At 40.7% G+C, this 19903-nt stretch overlaps 1 protein-coding gene across 1 annotated transcript in view; it reads right to left on the minus strand.

Annotated features, from left to right (window-relative positions):
- CPNE8 (copine 8) overlaps positions 1-5511 on the minus strand; it is a 76978-nt gene extending 71467 nt beyond the window's left edge. The window contains exon 1 of the mRNA XM_026046386.1: positions 5307-5511. Coding sequence (XP_025902171.1) covers positions 5307-5437 — 131 coding nt within the window. The 5' untranslated portion in view covers positions 5438-5511. The remainder of the gene's footprint in view (positions 1-5306) is intronic.
- Between the last annotated feature and the right edge of the window lie 14392 nt (positions 5512-19903).

The raw sequence follows: 19903 nt of genomic DNA on the forward strand, positions 1-19903 counted from the left end.
AACCATCCAGAACACTCATTTAAAGTAGCAGATTAATGGGATTTCACTGTCTGTGCCTTCTTAAACAGCCCTTTGCTGCTAACTGCTCCCTCGGTGCTGACCCATTGATCCTGCTCTGTGGGATGGGGAACAGATCACAGACTAAAAAATAATCACAAGGGGAGAGAGTGAAGGGGGGSGGACAGAGATAGGGTTGGAAAAAGGGTATCTAACATCCACACCAGTTCACTGTACATCACTTTTTTGAGTAGCAAAAGATTGATCAAGCCATTATTGTTCCTGGAAACGCACTTGTCACCTTGTACCTATCTCAAGATCTCTTACACTCAAAATGTTTCTATGGACAAAAAAAGAGAACATCCTCTAAACGACAAGTGAAGAATTTACTGTAATTGAAATCCTAACAGTCTAATCAAAAGATTACTTTCAGTTCAAATATAATTATTACATAAAAAGGAGAACGAGAAAAGTAACACTAAAGAAAAAAAGCCTTAGGAAGAAGCTGCTGAAGCTGCTATATGCTTCCTACTAATAACCTCTCCCTGCTTCCATACCCTGCCATATACTGCCCTTCTGAGGCCTGTCACCGCGGGAGGGAGTTGGAGGGAGTCACCGGCTCCCAGGTCCCGTGTGGGGAGAAGTGGCCGTCCCGCTCCGAGGCCGCTGATGCCAGGGCCACGCACGGGTCCCACCGCACACAGTAACTGCCTGCTCCCAGTTGCTGTAGAAAACATGATGAGCACGTGAGCATATATACATATACAAAGACAAGCAGAAGTGAAACTAGTTGGGCCAGTTGGCCATTAGAAAAATTGCTGTACAGTTAAACATGGTTAAACAAAGCTCCAGATGAAGGCAAGTTGAAACAAAGCCTGGCAAGTTCTAGGCCTTGCTGAGCTGCCATGAACCTGGGGCGTGTGCTGACAATGGCAAGACTGCACTTACAGGGACACACAACTGCCTTAAAAAGTAGCTGTCGCAGAGAGGTCTGCTTAGAAGTTAACAGTACAGAAATAGAAAAAAAAAAAARRAWWAAAWWAAAAAACACAGGCTAGCTGCAGTGCATCACAGAGATTATTTTGATGGGCACTTCACCGGTTTATTCTTCTTCTCCCGAGAGTCCTCTTTTCCACAGGTGACATTAGCTCATAGTCTAGGCAGCTCCATCGATGTGTGGAAGACACACACACAGGACAAGTGAAATACATCCTTACAAGTAGAATAAAATAATTTGCATTCTGAAAATTATACAAAGTTACAAGCTTAAGAAATTGACTTGGAAATGTGCTTTACCATTGCATCTGCCCATCATAGTAATTTCTAACAAATAATTAATACTCCCAAATAACAAGGAAGTGAATGAACAGGCCAGAAGGAAGAGATCTTTTCAGAAATTAATCTTTAAGACAATCAACAATAGAATACAACATGCTGTTGGGTACAGCAGCCACTRGGAAACAGCTGCTAAGACCTGCTGACTGGCAGATAAAGAGAAAGGGAAAAGAATCTGAAGTAGCAGTTTTGTGTTCCTTCATGTAGAGAGTCTGAAATTAGATTGTCTTGACTACTGAGAACAGGAGTTGTTTAATTCCACTCAGTCCATTCATTGAGACCAACTTTCTGTTCAAGGTGAAGCAGCACTCACCCAAACAGGACATGGGCACCCCATCGTACTTCTTTAGGGAGTATGGAGTACTTCTTTAAGGAGTAAGGAGTATAACTCCTTAAAGAGTTCACTCTTCCCCCATGTACATTATGCCTGGTGCGGGAGGAGAGCCAGCGTGGAGTTCATCCAGCATAATCCAGAATGATGATGACTGATGGTCTCATCCACCATGAAGTTTACCACAGCAATATTAACACCAGAAGTCTTTAACAAATTTGAATGGACAAAGTGAATCTGTATCGTGTCACTATTTTACAAGACTTCACCATTTCTCTTAAGACCATGGCATCTTTGATAAAACATTGAAGTCATAAAATGATTAGTCTACAGTTTCACCTTCCTACACACATGGAATAATTATCCCCAGAAAGATAATTCTGTTTGATAGCTTCTCATTCAACCTGGAAATAAATATTCAACAGGAGACGTGATGAAACTCTTGGCGTTACAAGATACAGGTTCACAAAGCCTGTGGTTTACTCAGGAAACTACAAGGAAACTGGCAATTGTGGGGAAAAAAACTAGCACCTCAGAAAATGAGAAAAGCAGAAACCAACACACAGCTCACACAAAATGAAAAACTTGACAGCCCATTAAACTACCTTGAACTTATAAGCACAGCACAGATTTTAAAGCACGCAATAAACGTCGCCTACTTGGGGTCCTTGTCATTAAAACACACTAGTTCGCACTAGCAACAACATAAATAACTGCACTGATAGTGGGAAAGATGGAGAAGGCAAGACTAGAGTATGGAGCTTTTTCAAGATTTATCTTCTTTTYACAGTTAACCAAGAAGATCACTGGGCACTGGGGTAGAGGAGAGCAGGTACCACGGGCCAAGTGCAGACACGACGAGATGAGGTGGCTCAGGTGCCCCCTTCCTCTTGGCACGGCCTGAGGCTCACCCGGGACTGCAGGTTTATATCCACATCTGGAGGGGGYAGATTCAAGGCCAGGCCTGTGCCTGGTTGCAAAGCAGGAAAAGGAACCTTTGGGCTGGACGAGAATACTGCAATAAACAGCAAAGAGCAGCCAGTGTAATCTCTTACGCATGGACCGGCAGATTAGAGTGCTGACCTTTTAGCACATGACAACCCTATGAGAAATGCTGATGACCCACAACTTATGGAAACTGCACAGCAGGAGACAGTGAAGGTTTCATCACACCTCAGTGYACTTCATATGAACCTACAAGGTGCAGGAGATGGCTACAAAACCATTCATCTACACTATAGTCCTCTATTTAGCAACACTGAAGAATCTTTCACAATGAGATGCTGAAGTTCTTCTGCCAGACTAGACCTTGCTTTTAAGGAATCTACATCTTACAAAGTCTAAAAATAAAGTGAACTTACTGCTTGTTAGATATGTAGCAACAATAATTAAGAAAGAATTAAAACGATTTCTCACTTCTCCAACATCTGTAAAACCCATAGATATTACTGGTATTCCACCTGCCAAGAGAATCATATCAAAGACTCCACAGTCATAAACAAACCCCAGAAAGAGCATGACACCTGCTTGARCAGGAAGGTTGGACTAGATGATCTGTAGAGGTCCCTTCCAACCTTAAATATTCTGTGAATCTGTGAATCTGTGACACGGGATCTAAAACACTTCCTGGATTTAAATTTTGCATATATAAGGAATCTCCCATCYTGTGAGATGCCTGACAAGCTCCTCAAGGTAAAACAGGCTGGATCTCTGGATGAGAAGCAGCGTGATCCCATCTGCACAGTACTGAATCCTGCCTAATTTGATAGCACTGACAGCCTGGGCATGCAAGGCAAATTATCCCGGGAAATGCTAACAAACAAGACACACCGAAATAAAGCTAAAGGAACAGGAGCTGCTGTATTCCTCCTGAAAARATAAATAAATAAATAAATAAAAATCAGAAGAGAATATTACTACACTCCCAAAGTGATTYGGTGGCACAGGCACAGAACCAACAACRTTGCATTGACCACCAATTGACACAATTTGAACAAACTGGAAGAACCTCTAGACACTATAATCAAAGCAAACAAACAAAAAAAGGCATCAGAAGATKCAAGGAAAGAAAGGATAATTATTGCTGTAAACAAGTGACCAAATTAATTCTACGAGTCTGCAAATATCAAGGGAAAATTAATGTCATGACATCCCATTTWAAATGATTTTTCTTTAGCTATTTAAAGAAGCTAAAGCATTAATTACTAAATATTTTTCAGCATTTGCTACACTTTGCACAGTTTAATCCTACTATATTTCACAATTTTGATAAACACTGCTTTTCTGAAGCTCTAGCCAAAGATTGTGTTTACAAATGAATCAAGTCATGTGTTAATCATTAACCTCTGTCACCAAGTCATTCATTTTATACTTAAAATTTAAAGCATGATTTTGCCATCAGAAGTCATCATTTCAGCACATGAGGAATACGGGAATCACCTTGGAAACTCTCATGCTTATACCCCTGACATCAAGATATACCAGGAAGCCAAAGCATTTTTAAAAACAAGAAATGCAGCTTTAACCAAACATCTGTGCCTTTTGGAAGAAACATAGAGGAAGACATTGGAGCTGATTGTAAGTAAGGTCCTTAAGGTGAGAAGTGATCAGCTATGTGACACATCCACATTCCTTTAAAACCACCCGAGGAGCTTTCAAAACGTGACAAAACTAAGGTTTGGAAATAAATAAAAGAAAAAAAAAAAACACATTTTTTCAGGTATATACCAGGCATTGCTGGTATATACAAACGATACTTGGAATGAAAGAAACTCATTATAACTGAACTGGGTCAAAAACAGCGTAAATGATCTGGCAGCTGCTAATTGTGACAGTTTCTCTGAGGAATCTGAGGGCAGCACTGAAGTTTCTGGGTGTTTTTACCCACAGCGCTTACGGGAGCGGGGTTTCCTGCGGTTGTTCCTGGTCACCACTGCCGGGACAGGCAGAGAGTTCCTGCTCTAGGCAGCCAAGTTCACACTTTCCACGTTACTCATCGTCCCAGCTGCCTTCAAAAGGAGYCCTGGCTAAACACCCAATCCTGCTTTTCTGAGGGAAGTTTGGAGCGCGTCCTCGGAGGAGCGATTCCAACCGCAGCAACTCCAGAGCGGCTCCACCAGGAAAAGGGAGCAAACTTTGTCATTTCCCACCGGGAAGCAGCGCTGACAACTCCCGGTATCCGCTAGGAGATGCCAGCGAAAAGGAATCGCTGCTCTCAGACTRCCGGGGCGCGCTCGCAGAAATTGCGAAATGCCAACGGAGCCCGAAGTACTCAAAGCCCATAAAGAAAAGGGRAAAAAAAGTAGTTTTCGAATGGAAAATCCTAGGATTTTCCTAAGGAGGAGCAGGACTTCCGTGATTCCCGGCACCGGGCACTGCCGCACGCGCCGCACAGACGGGCTGCGCGGGTGTTTTTTTTAACTCCTCAGGCGCAGCGTTTGGTAAAACACGACGGGGAAACGCGCCCGCTTTGGTGGCACTATCCCGGGAGCGCGTTGAATGGTGCCCGAGGGGCTGGACGGGAGCTCCGTGCCCGGCCGCGACGCCGGGGACGGCGGCGGCAGCGCCCGCGGCTCCGCGGCGAGGGGCAGCGGCGCCGCCCGTCCCCGCTCCCGCCGGCGCGTCCGCCACGCCGCTGCGGTACCTGCACGACACGGAGAGCTCCACCTTGGTGGCCGGGATGCTGGAGCTGAGCACGTTAAAATCCCCCACGGACGCCATGTTCCCGAACGGGCCCGGCTTCTGCTGCCCCGACGGCTTCTCCGGCGCGAACATGGGGCTGCGGCGGGACGGCGCGGGGACGGGAAGGGACGGGAAGAAGCGGGGAGGCGGCGCCGGGCGCAGCCCGTGGCGCGGAGCTCCCGCCAGCGCCGGCTGAGGCGGCGAGCGGGCGGTGACGTCACCGCGAGCGGGAGCCGCGCGTGACTCCGGGGCGCCGGGAGAGCCCAACGGTCCCAACGGGCGGAGGCGGCGCGCGAGGGCGGGCGCGGCCGCGCCGTCCCACAGGACGGGCGCCCCACGTGCGAAGCCCCCCCCACCCCCTCCCACGCGGGGGGGGACGCGACGTTGTCCCCGCCGGGCCGCGAGGAACTCGCGTGGGAGCCGGGGAGCGCGCGGCCGTCGCGCGGCGCCACGTCGGGAGCGCGCCCAGCGGCGCCCGCCCCGCGCCGCCAGGGGGCGCCGCCGCCGGAGACGCTCGCGATCCCGTTCCTCCCGTTTCGTGTCAAACTCCCACCTCTGCCCGTGGCATCCAGGTAGCTCCCGAGGGTTATTTCTCGTCGTAGCAGCCGTGTGAGGCAYGGAAGGGCCGCCACCCCCATTTTAAAGTCGGGAAGGCAAAACATGGGGAGATCAAATGCGGCGTCTCTGGTTGCACAAGATGTAGTCGCACTTGAGCTTGGATCACGGTCACAGGGTATCACCACAGTCCTATAAATATATATATTTATTTATATATTTATTTATATATTTATATATATATTTATATATATTTATATATATATATTTATATATATTTATATATATTATATATTTATATTTATTTACATATTTATTTATATATTTATTGTTATTTATTTATTTTTATTTATTTATAAATATATATATATTTATATATATATTTAGTCCTATAAAAGGTCCCCTGCTTTGCTGGCTGCTTAATTTTAATGCATAGAAACAAAGCAGCACAGATTTATTAGAAAAATATATATATATATATCCTAAAACCAGAAACATTTTAAGGACACATTCATTTTTTCAATTCTTCTTAGTGTAATTCAAGTTAAATATGTGGTCTCAGGTAGTACATCGAATTAATGATGAATAGAAAACTTGAAATTAGACACCTGATTATCTGAGGATTAAACGGCATGAATAAGAAGAAAATAACTTGGTTTTATATATCAGATGTATACTTTCCATGTACGCCTGAAGGTTAACCACTCAGTTTCAGTGGCACACCTGAAACCACACRTGTTTTTATTGAGGATCTTGTGACTTCACAGCCTGCTGCTCTTTCACCCTTGGGTTTCCAGAATCTGAATTTTGGTGAATCTGAATTCTGAATTTTGAACACATAAAGCAATTTCTCGCCAGGTTTTGCCAAAATATTTCTGCTGGAAGCAGCTGGCTTGAGGTTTTGGGTACAGAAGAGAAACATGGACCTTCACAGGTGTTCTGGGAGTCCCTGCAGTCAGTCCAGCTAGGGAGCCTAAAGCTAAAACCACCAGTAGAACAAAAGCAAATTTCMTTTGCTGTTATCTTTTCCACCCAGTGGTGTGAAGGGCTGAGTGAAGGACACTGATGTCTTGAGAGAGCAATGCCAAGTGGGGAGAGGGTGTCTGAAAACTCAAGGAAAGTTTATAGGAAAACATAAAAACCCTTTTCAGTGTTACCATGTTATTATTTAATCTTTCATTATGTATTGTAAAAATCTAAACAAGTGGAGCCCGGAAATCATGGCATGAGTAACCTAGAAGGCATGAGCACCTACAGGCACAGATAACAGTGTATCCTAGGAAAGTAATATATATTTTTCCCTACTTCTTTGTTTTTGATCACTACTGAAGACAGGATAGTAGATTAGATCAGAGTTTGGCTTAATCATGTAAAATTTTTATATTATCTGATTGCAATGTTCTGTTTTCCTTAAGCATCAACAACAACAAAAAGTGAAATAGTGTGTTATTAGTGATACTATAATTAGAACGTGCTGTGTAGGTGTATAGAACAGGTGGAGGAACCAAGGAAATTCGAGTCTTTTATATTCCCAGGGAGATATCCATCTTCCATGATATTTAAAATACCCAGCTATGTTTTCTCCTGACATTTTTGCTTCAAGAAAGTGCATAATTCTCAAGCAAATGCTACATGTATGTGAAAGAAACTAAAGGCTAAAACACGGGAGGGTTGAAAGACAYGTGTACAGGGAGCCAAGGATGCGTTAGTCTGATTGCAGAGAGGCACCTTATGGTTTCTCATTCTTAGTTTGCAATGAGGTGCTAGGACTGTATGTGTGTATTGGGACGGTCTCTGGATGGCCTGTGCAAAAGAGCCATCAGACTGCAGTGTAAAACATCAGGGCTGCTTGTGCATACACTGCACTGATGCTGAAACAAGATCATAGACTCTATGAAAATTCTGGAATCAAAAACAAGGCATATTTTCCTTTTTTTTTTTTTTTTTTTGTGATGCTTATTTTATTATTGTCAGCTGTTGCTAATTATCAGACAGCTACATATCTTGTTTCATTAAGTGCAGCCTAATTTTAGGAATGAGGGACATGTTTGAAGTAATAAAAGCATAGACTATGAGCAGACTACAGATTCCGGAATAACTGTAATGTGTAACACTGCATAATTGCTTTAAAACATTGCTGCTTCCAAGTTTCAGCAGTATAATTGAATGTGAATGCCACAGGATGCGAACATTGATTACTCCCCCTCTACCTCCTCASTTTTCTGCCTTGTAGATGTTTAATTAGACATCTATCTCAGGAAAAGAAGAGTTTTATGATTCAATCTTTGCACTCTTAAAGAAAAAGCAAAACACACACACACACACAAAAATAACACAAACTAYTCTGGAGGAAGTTGAGGAATAGGGAATGGCATCTATTGTTTTTTGTAGATAAGAGAATATATGGCTGAGTGCAGGAACAAGAATAGAAGAAAGATGGAGAATTAAAAGGAAAAAACAACTGCAACTTGACCACAGTACCATCTGAACGGCAACCAAAATACTACTTGCCAAGTCTGAATTTGTGATGAGCTGTACTGTACTATATTCCCCAGTTCTTCACCAAGTATTTGGTCAGATAATTTTCTTCATTGRTGTTCATTAAATACCAAGTATTTTTCTCCTAGATACTGTCAAACTCTTTCTGTCAAGARCCTAAAAAAGTGGACTTAGTCATAACTTGGATTCCTTCTGATAGCTGAACATAGCACCAAAACAATGTCAAAATCCCAATACGTACTGTAACCTGAGAGTTGTATCTTTCCTGTCTTTTATTATTGTACTTAGCTTTCTCTTTCTTTGCTAATGTTGGTTATTTCAATTGGCAGAAGAAAAGACATTCACCATTTGCCTGAGTAAGTGTCATTGCTGGAATCATTAGCAAGTCCCATGGCTGAATCCAGAGCACAGGCTTTAAAAGCAGTCCACGATACAACATATAACGGATATGTGTAATATCTTTATTGTTCAAGCATGAATCCTCTCTTATGAACTCCAAGACTTTGCAAGTCCCTTTTAAAACACACAAAAGCTGGTGAAACTCTGTTTTTGTGCTGGTAAAGTCTGCAAAGCTAGTAATGTCTGACTCACATGTTGAACATAAAGAAGAAATCCCCATTTCTTCAAGGTGTTCACCTTAAATACTGGCTTTTCAAGGGCTTAGGTCTGCAGGTTCACAGGTGCTAACCAAATACATTCATTAGTAGAAATTATCTAGCTCTATATATCAAAGCCTTTGAAACACATCCTTGCTGTGYGCAGTGGAAAAGAGCACCTTGTCATCATGACATCCACGTAAGGAAGTTAGTGAGTCATCAGTGCAGAAACACCTGACAATTTCCTCATTTCTCTACAGTGACAAAGTTAGCGATGCATTTGTTAGTACACTTGATTCCACACAGAATTAAATGACAAAGTATAAAGACGACTTCACTTCTTCTGCCCAAGRGCACAAAGGACAGTTATCCAACCCATACCCTCATCTCACTCACCTACAACAGAGGTGGCCACATTTGCTGTCACAGCATCTTCAACTTGGCGTCCTGGGTTCTTTCAAACTTCCTTCCATTTCGATACAAGCCAGGAGAGATAGATCATTTTTAGCACAAGAGTAAAGAACCTTCCTTCCTCATGATAAGGGAAGGTTTCTTCTATGGACAACATAGTGGTGCCATCAGTTCCTGTCACAGTTGATAGTTTTCAGGCCATTCAAAAACTCTTCAAAATGACAAAGACCCTTAAAACACTCTCAGAATTGTTCAGGGAAGTCATATAGCCCATTTAACRTCTTGCTCTAACTATTAGAGAGTCAGAGAGAATCCTACTATTAGAGAGTCAGTATATAATGAAGAACAGAGGAATTTTAGATCTGGAAAGCACTTATTCCGGCTTTCATCTCAGAATTAAACATGTAGCATAGACCTCAGCTGTTATTCATATATCTTGGAGTATTTTTAGTACTAGCTTTTAGCAGCCAATGAAGTCAGAATATGGTTCAGATTTAGTTTAAAGGGCAAGGAAGCAAACTGATAGGTCCTTTTAAAAGAAAACCTATCCATCAACTTTGAATTCAGACGTCAACTGATGTCATTTCTGGACAGGTTGCCAGAAAAAAAATGTAAGGCTGAATTTTAAATCATTTTTTTTTCTAGAAAGACAGCTCATCTGTAGTTCATGACACTAGACAATTTCAGGTGTTGCTACAATGGAGTATTTTTTATACGGCAGTGAGGATGGTGACAAAAAGATTAGCTGCGTATAATCTGTCTTGAGAAGTCTAGATGGCAATCACGGGCTTTCCTTTCAGTGAACATAAGATCAGTCAGTTCGGTAAGAAAACCTCAACATGCTTATCACTAGATATCAGCTAAGCACTTAAGAAAAGTGTCTCAATTTCAGAAGAGCAAATTCTTCCCCTTCAATGACTTCCCAGCCAAAGTTCAGCAGTTTCCAAGTTCTCATTTTTTGGCACACTCTTGAAAGATATAAATTCTCTTTTTTTTTTGTTTTTTCATTCCTTCCCTAACTTGCCCACTCACCTCTATGTCTCTCATATTTCAAAGAAATATCAGTTGGGTTTGCAGAAAATGTGCAGATACTATAATCATCCAGAATAATTTAATATGCAATTGCTTTTGCTTCCTGATCTCTACCTGCATCTTTTCCTTCACTCTGCTTCCAGGACATTCATAAAATCCCTACCAATGATATGAGTTGTACCTCACACTGCAAGATACATTATTATCTTTGAAATCAGGGTCTTTATAAATAAAATATGCTTGGAGAATTAGCCAATTTTGCAGAAATTAGTGCACTAGGCCCCTGCAGCTAATTGATACGTTCTTTACTTGTTTTCTTCATTCATTGTTCATTGGAACAAAAGTCAGGCTCATTCAGAGGGATTCATTACCACAGTCCCGGACCAAAGAGCAGCCATCCATAAACTGCAACACGAGTCCTGTCTTTCTCCATCAGTCCAGCTGTGCGTTTCATTACTCATGTGCATGACTTCATGTGAGTTCCTAATACCGTGGATGAGACACCAGCTCACACTGTTTAGGGCATGAAAGAAATCAGTATCTCTGCCAAAACAGGCACAGACTGAACATGAGTATAGACTCCGCTGTAGATTCCTTCATGGATCACCACTTGCTGAWCCATTATCCGCTCATAATCATTTAGAAAGACGTGAACCTGATGCAGGTGATAACCCGGCCTAGTTTGGGTAGTGCTGGATTAACTGCCTGTCAATACAGGCACACACTCAGGCTTACACAAATGTATAATCTGGGTGGTATCTCAGCCTTGTATATTGTTTCTGCTTCTAAGATGTGTCTCAGCGGAGTCAGGGCAACACTGTATACAAATAAGCAGCAAGAAGTAAAATCACAAATAAGCAGCAAGAAGTAAAATCAGACCTTTCCATCAACTCCTTTTTTTTTTTTTTTTTTAAACAGTTTCTTTCAAGACATTCTCGGAGTAATCCATCAGTGTGGAATTTTTCAAAGCCTGCTATCACATGTGCCCATGCCATGTTTATTGCCCCTCATGGTTTTAAAAAAGTACATTTTTTGGTATGTATTCCTTCGGAAGTTAAATGGAATCCAGGCACGCTGCCAGGTCCTTCCACGTACTATTTTTTATGTATTCAATGTAACAATGAAACTCTATTTGAAATTCATTTTGGAGGCTGTATTTGATTTTTATATTAATTATTTCATTCACTTCTTTTCTTTTTCTCTAATATTACACTTTCTTTTTTGTGGAAGAAACCAAAAAACACTTTGAAACCACTTCAAGCACACCAAGAATAGGACTTGTTGCTTTCGTAAAGCAAAAATTTCACAGCTCATTGTAGTCGTTTGTCACATTTGATAATCCCCTGCTATTCGTGGAACCAGGAAGCGCACCCCTCTCACATATTACACTGAATCCTGCCGTAATGATTCTGGGAAGGGAAGCAGTTGTGTCTGGGAAGACTTGGGGGATCTTGAGAGGATGTTTATTTTCCAGATGAAAGACTTTCTCTGTGGATAACAAAATCAGGTAAGGACGTCTGCGTCCTTCATTTGCCTCCTGCAATTAATTTTAAATCTCAGCCTACAAGGATCCAAGCAGCAGTAAATAAAATACTAGGAATATACTAAAGAAGTCCCCATTCCTACAATTACCATTGTTTTGTGAGAGCTGCTTTAAGGTCAGATACCTTCCTGGCAAGCAGATGTTGCTGTCTTTAATAACACAGTTTGCTTTCACTGCAGAAAAGACCTTCAACAGTAAGGTCTTTGTGTTCAAAAACTTAAAGGAAACATTATTTTAGAGAAAATGCAATGTTCTGGAATAGTCTGTATGTATAGACTCTGGAGCCCATGATTTTCTCACATAGTTTTTGGATATATGTAATATCCAATGGCTGAATATTATACATTCTCCTCGGGGTCCTTTGCAGCAAAAGTGAGATCGTTGTGCACAAGGAGCTTTGAATTAGTTCATCACTGCATGATGAAATCTTTTTTATTCTTCTTTTTTTATTCTTCTTTTCCTTTTTTTTTTTTTTTTTTTTTTTTTTTTTTTTTTGGCTCATTTACAAGAAGCAAGCTCCAAACTGAATGGTTAGGAATATTTCTTCTTTTCTGCATAGTCTCCTTTTACTCCCTCTTTCATGAATTTTGATTTTATATTATTTTTGTGACATTAAAATACCTTAAACAGTTGTCAGTATGTGGGTTGTGTGTTGGCAGCTTTGTCCAGCAGATTTTCCTCATTTCATGGCAACATTCAAACAATTAAGGTTTTAATGAGGCTGAAAAATTGTAGCCCAAATAATTTAATGAGTTTGATCATCTTCCAGAATGACTATGGCACTAATGCAGGGATGCATTTAAGCATATATTTGAATTCATCATTCTGTTTCTGGGCAGCACACTCACTGACTTGAGTGAGGTGTGCATTCACACTTGAAGTTTGGAATATGAGTGAATTTTTGTACTATTCTTTGCCTATATGAAAACTACAGGTATTTCTGCTTTCTCACATGTAACATTCTGTTGTCTCAATTTAGTTGTTCATATTCATTAATTATTCAAGTGCTACCTGATTCATTATTTACTTTCAGTCTAAAAATGTCGCTTAAAATTGCACAATATTTTTGAAATGGGAAGTAAATTAGGTACTGTTGCTTAACAGAATATGAAAGTCTAAACTGCAACAGCAGTTTACCATAGTCTGTGCTGATGGGAGTCTTTTGCTTCTCTTTTTTCAGAAAGCTCTTACCTTCTTATTTTATATATACATATAATCAAAAATATTTTATTTTATTTTATTTTATTTTATTTTATTTTAGTCTGAATAATTGTGTGAAATGGCATCATACCACTATGGAAAAAACATTCATTTTCAGAAATAAAGAACTAATTAGTTAGGGCAACATGCCAGATACCAAGAGGATATATTCCAGATTCTCAGCAGCAATAATTCTGTGAATATTATTATGCTATTTGGGTAACCCTAGCACAATTGCACTGAAATTATTCTGCAAGATGCTGGCTAGATGCCAGTGGAACCTCTCTGTCAAAGAGGAGAAGGTCACTTCATAAACACTTCATTTTGTGAAAGAAACACTAAAACTAAAACAAATACAAAGTAAATGACAGATTTTTTAATGCTTACATGGATTACATTCTTACTTTGCTGAAGACTAAACACAAAGCCCCCTCACAAAAATAAAACCACTTATTTGAATTGTGATTTTACCTATTTGATTTCAAATCAAGTAACACTAAAAAAAAAAAAAAAAAGATTAATACTTTAACTTTCAAAATGGTAAAAGAATGTTACTCCACATGACTAAGAGAAAAAATAGAAGGTTCTTAAACATATTGGATATCTAAATCATTGCAGAAACATTCTAGGCCAAATTCAACCTTACAGGAACTCGATGTAACAGAAATGAACAACAARTGAATTATCCTTCCTGAGTTTAATAGATACTTCAGTACAGATTGCTATTTTGCTTCATATTTTATCTGTCATTTTGCATTCCTTGGTGTATCTTTTCATCGTGATATAGTTAGTACAGCTATACGGGGTTATATAGTAAATTTAGAATCCTGATTAGCAAATACACTTTTAGTCTTGTATATGTATTTTCCAAGAAACACATATATATAGAACCCTTAAAAAAGGCAAGGCTTTTGAAAGTTTGAACTCTTTAAAGATCCTTTTAGAAGAATATTATTCATGCTTCATCATTAATGTCTATAAAGAAAAAGTTTGGGACAAATTTCTTCTACGTAATTCTACAGATGTCTTAATCCTAACCCTTAAGATTGTTTTTAACATAACTCCTACAATCAACACATGCATTAAATACTACAAACAATTCTTGCAGTTAYTGCCCCAAACTTTTTGTTATACTTTCATTCCCATTCTTTATCTTGTAGGAGCTGAATTCTAACCCAAATCTTCACTAGTGCCAGTTGGATACCATGACCTAGATCATGAAGTACTTACCAGAAAGGGACATTCAGTTATTGTCTAAAATAATTCTGTGTTCTCTTCTTAGCTCCATTAATAGTCTTAAACTGACCTTCTACAAGACTAACCTTTGTCTTAGATTAACATTGGCTGAGAAGCCACTCTCATCATAAAAACTCAATATAGTAAGGAAATTTTAGGAATTATAGTTCAAAAGTTAGTCTAGTATTCTTTTTTTTTCAAAGTCAAGCATGAAWTTTTTTCCTAATTTTTCTGTGTCATTCTAACATGGCAGCTGTGCTTTTACCTATACTTAGACTTGGGTTAATAACCTTTCCAAACAGAGAATCTTAATGATGAAAATTAGTTATTCTTTATTATTATCTAAAGCTTCCAACTTTTTAAACTCAGTAACTGTTGTTTGACTTTCTGCTGTCAGTTTCCTACCTATAAATGTAACGTTAGCATTAAAAATGATTTTGTATGGTAAGGCCATCTCAGCAGGGAAGACACTACTTCACATTGTCCAAAACATGACCAGTTTTTATCACAGAATCACAGGGTAATTCATATTGGAAGTGAGCTCTGAATTCCACCTAGCCAGATGGCTGCAGAGATGCACTGCTCACTCATGCTCTGCTTGCTCTCCAGCAGCACCTTTCTTGCAGAACCACCATCCTGCTGCTCATCCCCATCCAGAGCCGATGCATGGGCTTCTGCCATGCCCAGTGCAGCACTTGGACTTTATCCATGTTGCAATCAGGAGGCTCCTGTTGGTCTGTTCCTGCAGGCATCAGAGCAGATGCTGTGCATGCTGGAATTCTGGCTGTGGTCCTAACTGTAGCTCGGGAGTTCCTCTCGACTCAGCAAATCAATGCAATAAAGTCATTATTAGTTATTACTCATGCTTTATTTTCAGTTTAGCCATCATTTGGTTAATGCATCCTGCAAGAACTCAAGCCTAAACCCCAACATATTGTTTCAGACGAGTAGCTTCTCATAGCACAAGAATACAGTATGGTAAAGAAATAATCTGTAATCACTGTGCAAAAAAATAGCGCAATTTATCCTTTTTAACTAAACTGTTAATTTTTATTTCATTCAGAAGAATGGAGCAAGTCTTGGCCCTGATTCCTACCAGCCTGTGAATTTAATATGGTAAATAAGTCTCTCAGACTGCAGAGACCAATCTATAGTGTTCATACCTTTCTGTGTCATTGCCTTAGATCTGCCCCACCATACTTTATTTCCCTTCAATAAATACAGCAAAAGTTCATTTGAATTGCTATCAAAAATTCGGATAGGTATTTCTTTATGCAGTGAATCTTTGCACTTCCAAATTACCCTAATCTTTATATTGTCTGAAACTGAATTTCTATCATCTTTTGAGTTTATGTTTGAAAAGCTCYTCTAAAATTGGCTATTCTTTTTATAGTTGCTTTCCAAAATAACTTTCTTATTGACATTTTGTATCTAAAACAAGTTAATTAAATTGAATCTTTTGTAGTGAAGGAAGACAGCTAGGATGAGAAATGCAAATATTAACAGATTTCACATATCCTTCAAAGGATTTTTCCCCAATATTCTTTCCAGTCTGTAATGCTAACAAGAAATAGTAAAAATAGTTCTACTAAAAAAAATTGAAGATACGTAGGTTTTTTTCACCTCTGTTTTTTGGTATTAAAAGCATTCCTAATTATCCTTTCCACTTCATGGAGAGAGAATTTTGAAACAGAAAAGTCTCATTTTACAGCTGCAAAATCATTCTAATTTTAACTGATTGTATCCTTATTGTTTAATTCCTTTTCTTTCTTGGTGTAAATGTAATACATGCATTTTATTTACCAGTGCACTAAAAATATATTCTGTTCTTGCTGTGTTTGTCATATAGAGGAAATAGATTAGATATGTAAGACAGCATTGCAACAAAAAGGGACATCTTTTATTTTACTATTTTATAAGAATATTTTTTACTATAGAGGTTGGGACTACAGAAGTTGTTTAACAATATGTCGCACTGTGTATAAAGAAACAATTTTAATTTAAAATATATGTGACAATTATGTTGCCCCTCACCACAGACATAGCATGAAACTGAATTCTAGAGTCTGTGTCCCACTCAATATCTTGTTATGGGTAGGAAAGAAAACATACCTTATATGAGAAGCCAAGAATTTCTTCCTAGTCTAATTAAAATCTTAAGACTAATTACAGGAAACAACTATTATGATTAGACAAGACAATGTTAGTAACAAGCACAGTCCAAAGTATCTAATTAATATGGAAGGAATTTCATTTATTACATTGATAAAAATTGTTGCCCTGAACCTTCCTAGGATGTAGCTCTTTCTCAGTTGCTAGGCTGTTTCTTATACTTCCCTTTTGGCCCTGAGTATATCAGCAGTATTCCCAAAGAAGAATATGGGGGAATTGTAACAAGCCATCTACACCCTGTCTTCTTTTCATGMAGAGCATAATGTTCCTGATGGAGTTTCTTCCTTGTCTTTGCAGGAAGGAGGAAAATGATGGTGTTTCTTCCTCCCCAGTCTACTCCTTCTTGGAGTTGTTTTTCTAACACCCTGCGTGACCTGGGCTTTCTTCATTGGGCTGCAGCTCCATGTCACCTCCAAATGGAGTGTCTGGTTCATGTTAGCTGTCATGGGCTTGCTCTCTGTCATCCTCAAAACCAAGCCCTCCCAGCTCCCAAGTTTCCACTTTGCCAACCAACCACTAGGGAACTGCTCACAACGCTGGTGTCTCCAGCGACGTCCTGCACCCATCTCATCCCATGCCCTTGCTCTGCCATATTCTACTATACCACACCACAGGGTCACAAATAAATGTTCATGCAATGCAGAGTAACTACGTGTTCCTAGTAGCTATGGATAAAATGATGGCTATAGCCCAAGCTTATACGAAGATGAGCAGAAATGAAACTTTTGGGGCCACTCGGCCACTAGAAAAAAATGCTATTACACCTAAGCTAGCTACCCTCCAGCAGAGGCCAACAAAGATGATGAAGGGACTGGAGCATCTCTTGTACAAGGAGAGACTGAGTGAGCTGGGCCTGTTTTCCCTGGAGAAGAGAAGGGTGAGAGGGGATCTGATCAATATGTGTAAGTACAGGAAGGGRGAATGTAGGGAGGAAGGGGCCAAGCTCTTCTCAGTGGTGACCGGTGACAGGACAAGGGGCAATGAGTTCAAGTTGAAACCCAGGCAGCTCCATCYGCATGTGAGGAAGAACTTGTTTGGTGTGAGGGTGCCAGAGCCCTGGCMCAGGCTGCCCAGGGAGACTGTGGAGTCTCCTTCTCTGGAGATCTTCCAAAGGCGCCTGGATGCYGCCCTGTGCCCCGTGCTCTGGGTGTCCCTGCTGGAGCAGGGGGTTGGACTGGATGAGCTCTAGAGGTCCCTTCCAACCTCGACCATTCTGTGATCCTGTGATTAAACATAATTCCAGGCAGACCAAGGCAAGTTTAGATAAATCTGTCAAATGATAAGGCTTGCTGAGCTGCTATAAAACCTTTGGCCTGGTGCTACCAATGGCAATACTGGCTGCTGGATCCTCGGGGAGGAACTGACCATGCTTCAGGGCACTCATATGCAGAAGACAGGAGTGAATGTTTTACAGGAAAAGCTGGATCACCTTCTGTTCTTGAGCACGCAGCTCTACTAGGACAGCCAGCTGGTGTGCAGCAAGTTCCTCTGCCATGGAGTGCCATGGGAACTAAAACATGATTCTGGTTTTAGTATTTCATACAGGCTAATTCTAAGTAGCTGTCTTTTCCAAGCACCTATATCTACTTATGAACTATTTATGAAGTGTAGACTTCTAACAGGCTTTAAATTTCTCCTTTGGGACAGTAGCTTATGATATGGCACTTCAAAATATGACTTTTAGGTACCAAAGTCCTTTCCTGGACCTGCTACTTAAAATTAAGCCCTGACTAAAGTGATGTAATAAGGATGAAGCAACTAGATCACACCAAAGTGCAGAGGAATAATCAGCATACAGTTATTATTAGTAATTCTCTGAATTCCCTTTGTGCTCTGCACTGTCTTAGCTTTGGAATTGTTCCTGCCTCAAAGAGATTAAATTAGGCTAAGGTTCAACATGTGGATTTTAAAGATAACTGTAGAGGATCGGCAACAAAGAGCACACAGAAAACAAATAATACCAGATAATTACTTCTATTGATGAAATCAGTGAATGGACACAATGCAAAGTAATACATCTCGATTTTGCTAAGAGATTTGATATAATTTCTCACCGAATGATGTGTTGATTAAAAATTAGCACTATACAAAATGAATGCAGCACATGCCAAAAAGATTATGACTCAGAAAGTAATTCTAAAGAGCATTTATAATTTTGTGTTTCAGGATCAGTTCTATTCAGTGTATTTGTCGTTTACTGCGGAACTTTACTGATATAACAAAACATAATGGAGACCATTAATAAGGGGRAAAAAAAGTGCTTCCACCAAGTGATTTGAATATCATGGTAAACTGGGTTCCCTGGAATAAATTTTAACGTGTTTAAATGAAAACACGTTCCTCTAAGATAGCAATCACACTCGTATTATATGGAGTTCTATTTCAGAGAGCATCATTCCAGACACGGAGTTGGAGACGAGATGGTTCGCGGTGCGATAAAGAAGGAGAAATAGAGGAGAGCAGCCCCTTCCCCACGCGGGCGCGTGCAGCTCTGAATGGGAATTKGAGCGCCAGGCTGAGGCTCCAGGGAATTACATTAACACTGTGCTGCTTACAGCAGCAACATTTAACATTTCCCCCCTCGACAAACATTGCTTTGCACATGTGAGTTTAAATAAGAAGCAGTTTAGAGTAAACAACTAGGGTAAACAAACTAGCAGGCCTCTGCCCCAGCGCCGACCCAGCAGTGCGTCCCCACGGAAGCAGCTGGCCACCGCTCTGCTCCCTTCGTCAGGGCCCACTTCCCGCTGCACGTGCTCTGCTTGCCCGCGGGGAAGCCGGGAAGGAGCCTGTGCCCTCAGGAGCCTGTGCCCTGAGATGCTGAGCGCGGGGACTGCTCCTGCCTGCTGGTCCTTGCTCCTCGCTTTTGGGGTCTCCTTCTCTGGAGATCTTCCAAGGCCACGTGGATGCCGCCCTATGCCTCGTGCTCTGGGTGTCCCTGCTGGAGCAGCGGGTTGCTCTAGATGATCCCTTCCAATATCAGCCATTCTGTGATTTCCCAGGCTTTTCCCGTCCTTAGGTGCACTGAACAGAAATGCTGTAAATATTACGAATTCTCTATGCAATCTAAACCCTTGAGGCCTGGCGYGTTGTCTGTCGTAGCCAGCAGCTCCTGCTATCTCTGCAAGTGCTGCCTACACAAAAGTCTGCTCCCAAAGAAGGCCTGGGCTGCCCCCATGTTATGGTTTACAAAACAGAAACAAAACAGAAACAAAAATAGYTAATGTGTGCCTGTGCTCATAGGTAATATAGCAAAGAGCAAAAATATGCATGTAAATAAGGCTTCAGAATGCTGGGGGGTTGTATGGAGCTTTT

The sequence above is a fragment of the Nothoprocta perdicaria genome, unplaced genomic scaffold (assembly GCF_003342845.1).
Source record: "Nothoprocta perdicaria isolate Ctin4 unplaced genomic scaffold, notPer1 scaffold_44, whole genome shotgun sequence".
Lineage (NCBI taxonomy): Eukaryota > Metazoa > Chordata > Aves > Tinamiformes > Tinamidae > Nothoprocta > Nothoprocta perdicaria.